At 44.1% G+C, this 4,205-nt stretch overlaps 1 protein-coding gene across 1 annotated transcript in view; it reads left to right on the top strand.

The window, feature by feature from the left end:
• Window positions 1-3,899, top strand: part of MYO3B (myosin IIIB) — a 332,356-nt gene extending 328,457 nt beyond the window's left edge. The window contains exons 26-28 of the mRNA XM_008070949.2: window positions 136-247; window positions 1,102-1,264; window positions 3,811-3,899. Coding sequence (XP_008069140.2) covers window positions 136-247; window positions 1,102-1,264; window positions 3,811-3,899 — 364 coding nt within the window. The remainder of the gene's footprint in view (window positions 1-135; window positions 248-1,101; window positions 1,265-3,810) is intronic.
• Window positions 3,900-4,205: the final 306 nt, after the last annotated feature.

The raw sequence follows: 4,205 nt of genomic DNA, 5'->3' as shown, positions 1-4,205 counted from the left end.
CCAGTCTGGGCGACAGAGCGAGACTCCAACAAAAAAAAAAAAAAAAACAAGGTATATCAGTGGGTCCAGAGCAGTCTTACTAAACTCGATCAAATGATGACTAAACATGCCTCCTTCTACTCTTTTATTTTGTAGGTATTATTACTTGGCATTCAGAGCACATCAAACACCTTTATCTAGCAAAGAGAGCTGTGTGGCTATCTTGGAAAAGTCCAGATTAGAACACTGGGTGCTGGGAAAAACAAAGGTAGTTCTTTCTTTATTGTTCATGTTGTTACCTATGATGTCTTTGTCTCTTCTTGGTGATACCACTGACCTGAAAGGTTCTCTAAGTTGTGTAGCTTAGCAGACATGACCCCAACCTAGTAAGGAGTCCGGGGACCGTAGAGACCAGAGGAGGAAGGTTTGCCTCCTATCCTGTATGTAATTTGAGAGTCACTTTTCATTTCTGAAATGAGATCTTTGAGCTCATTTTAAATTGTCCCCTTTTACAAAGTTGCTTATTCCAGTACCACAAATCATATTTATAATGAACCATATTAATGGCAGTGATAAGTTTTTTTTTAGTTTGTCTGTGTATTCATTAGACATGTGTTATGTACTGTGTACCCTGATTATTTGTCTCATGATGTGTAGATTTTCACTTGGGAGAACATTACGTCCCTGTAGGACCCCAGGTTTTTATGGTCTATCCTGATTGCCCTACAAAGTCAACCATGGCCTGGGTGTTGATGGCAGTACCACTGCTCCTCAGCAGCAAGTAGATCACTGTAGATTATCCGGGTTCTTCTTCCTCTCAACTTCCACTGTTGGTTGTGGGTCAGTCCTTTTGATTTATCAGAGGCTATGGAGAAAGAATAGAGCTCAAGCTGAGAAAATGGAACTCCTGGCTGACATGAGACAAGACTGGAGAGCATCCAGGATCTCCTTAAATCCTGTTGACCTCATCGTGGGTTTACCAATAATCAACCCTAAAAGGGGAATTGTATCATTGTAAACTTTATATAATGGTTTTAATCTTTTCATTAAGACTAGGCTGGAATAGAGTAAATTTCTGCTGGGGAGAAAAAATGTAATGCTAAAACTAACATCTTGTTTCAGGTTTTTCTCAAATATTACCATGTTGAGCAATTAAATTTGCTACTTCGTGAAGTCATAGGCAGAGTGGTTGTGCTGCAGGCATATACCAAGGGGTGGCTTGGAGCCAGGAAATACAAAAGAGTCAGAGAGAAGAGAGAGAAGGGGGCCATTGCCATCCAGTCAGGTAAATGGTCCAGTTCTCATAAATACTGCCCAGAGTCTTGGCATTTCATTAAGAACTGAGGGATACTCACCTATTGCTTTCCTCAGTGGTTGTTTCTTTTCCTTTTCTCTCTCCCTTCCTTCCTTTCCTCCTTCCTCGCTTCAGCAAATGTTTATCAAGTGCCTACTACAGATCAGGCTCCATGCTAGGGACTGAAATATAGCCATGAGCTAGACCATGCAGAGGCTGAAGGAACTTTCTTTGTGGTTGTTTTTTTTTTGTTGTTTTTGTTTTTTTGAGTTGGAGTCTCACTCTGTCACCCAGACTGGAGTGCAGTGGCCGCTCCCGGCCACCGCAGCCTCGACCTGCTGGGCTCCGGCGATCCTTCCACCTCAGCCTTCCAAGTAGCTGGAACTACAGGCGCACACTACCACGCCTGGCTAATTTTTGATTTATTGTAGAGATGAGGTATCGCCAAGTTGCCCAGGCGGGTCTCGAACCCGCTGGCTCAGGCAATCTACTCACCTCTGCCTCCCAAAGGTGCAGGATTACAGGCTGAGCCACCAAGCTCGGCTGGAACTTTCTTTTTATTCCCTGAAAGTCTGATAGTTTGAATCTACAAAACAAAGTGACAATAAACAGATTAATAGGAGAAAAGGCATTCAAATTTATGAACTCAAGCATACAGGAGTCACACAAAGTATGAATCTCAAAGAAGGACCAGATGGTTTAAGCTTAAGTACCCTCTTCATTGGGGATGGAAGTGGGAGATGTAGACAGTTTTAGAGGAAGATTTAAAGATTTTGGGGCGATGACTGGGCCTGAAGAACAGGCAGTGACCTGGGACAAAGTCTGTGGGGTCATTCTCATTTTCCTCCCTGCTGAATGTAATAATTTCTCCTGGTTGTTGAGATATCTGGGGAGAAGATTCACAATCAAGTCTCTTCTGGAGGATCTGACCTTTAGGCAGAAAGTGGAACTTCTGCCCTTCCCTGCTTTTGCTGCTTCCCAGGTGATCTCAAAGTCCAAAGAGGTATATTTTGGGGAATCATCGTCTGAACCCCAACAACTGCTATGACTCCTGACCTTGCAGATAAACAAGTCATTACAACATACTGTGATGATGGCAAGATACAGGTAGTGTGAGTGGACCAATGATGGAATGCCCCGGTTGCACAGACGTGTGCTTTGCCTCTCAGAATGACTGAGCTAATAGACACTTCCAGTCCATGATCAGGTTTTCAGCATCAGAGCTACTAATGCCAGTTCCAGAAGGCTTTTCTAGTCCAGATGGAACTTGTAAACCAAAGGAACAAATTGCTGGGCTCTCTCATGCTTCTTTGTATACATGTATGTGTCATTTGTGTTGCAAACAGCTTTTGAGCTCCTGAGCTATGGACATGTGGTTATGAAAGCACCAGATTTTGAACAGAGTGGATGATTTCCCTTGTGCTCTCATAACCCAGAATTATAATGGTGCCTTAGTCCACTTTGGACCTCATGAGCTGACCCAGCAACTTGGAGGGTCTTGACGTTCAGATTGAGGTAGGAGAGCACCTGCTCCTGGTAGGTGGCTTAATGCCCCAGTTCTGTATCTAAAGGACTCAACACCACCACCCCAGAGAGTCTCTCCCTCTTCTCTCTCCTTTCTTCACCTGTCTTCCTTGCCTTTTTCCTTCTCGCTGTACATTTTCCCCTCCCTCAGCCTACCTCTTGGCACAGAGTTCACCCACAACAAATGCTAGTGTTGTGCTACTTATTATCTTCTATGACTCCCCTCTTGATTGTTCTCTTATTTAACTTCCAAGTTTATATCTTTTCCCCAAATAAAAACTGTTGAAGCCAGGCTTGGTGGTTCAGCCTGTAATCTCGCACTTTGGGAGGCTGAGGTGAGTGGATTGCCTGAGTCCATGGGTTCGAGACCCACCTGGGCAACTTGGCGAGACCTCATCTCTACAATAAATCAAAAATTAGGCGGGCGTGGTAGCATGTGCCTGTAGTTATGGTTGCTTGGAAGGCTGAGGCGGAAGGATCGCCGGAGCCCAGCAGATCGAGGCTGCGGTGGCCGAGAGCGGCCACTGCACTCCAGTCTGGGCGACAGAGTGAGACTCCAACTCAAAAATAAATAAATAAATAAAACTTGAAAAAAAAAAACAACTGTTAAAAAGAGTCAGGTTATTGAAGTTCCTACCCACCATCCCTTCAGGTCCTTCCCTTACCGTATTCCCTTGTCCTGAAGACAGGGCTTCCTCCAGGGAATGGAATGACAAGAAACCACCTCACCTGGGCTAGGGGGTCCCACATGATTCATCTGTGGAATTCAGAGTGTTCTGGAAACTCACTGCCTGAACAAAAACAACGCCTCAGAAGCCTCTTGGAAGCCAAGCCCTAAGTACAGAGAGGCCCTTTCCCCCTGCTGTAGCTCACGTACCTCTCTTATTTTGTTCAGTGAGAACATAGGAGGGAGGAGGAGGGGGTAATAGATTGGAGGGGGAAACAGCTTATATCAATTCTCTGGCACATTCTAAAATTAATGTCATTCCTTGCACATGGTTTTATATTTTTAGCCTGGAGAGGATATGATGCTCGGAGGAAATTTAAGAAAATAAGCAACAGAAGGAGTGAGTCTGCTGTTCATATTCAAGCAGGTAATTAAAACATTATTTTTACAGTGTCCACTTGAAACTATTCTGTGACTAAGTTTCTATGAATTTACAAAAGCTGAAACATTAATAACTCAGGAATATTGGAATGAGTCAAAGTTCTAGTGGCGGGGCGGGGGTGGGGGTTCTAGTCCTTGTTCTTACACCCATATGTGACGATGAGACTAACAATGAGCATTTGCTGCATGCCATACTTAGCTGAAGATGCTCTGACTGGATACTCTTACATTCCTGATTTTATAGAGGAGGAAACCAAGGCACAAAGAAGTGAAGTGACTTGTCCACAGTCACACAGCGTG

Source organism: Carlito syrichta, unplaced genomic scaffold, assembly GCF_000164805.1.
Source record: "Carlito syrichta isolate Samal-C Ts95f unplaced genomic scaffold, Tarsius_syrichta-2.0.1 Scaffold314071, whole genome shotgun sequence".
NCBI lineage: Eukaryota > Metazoa > Chordata > Mammalia > Primates > Tarsiidae > Carlito > Carlito syrichta.
The sequence above is the reverse complement of the archived record's forward strand: the minus strand, read 5'-3'. Positions and strand labels throughout refer to the sequence as shown.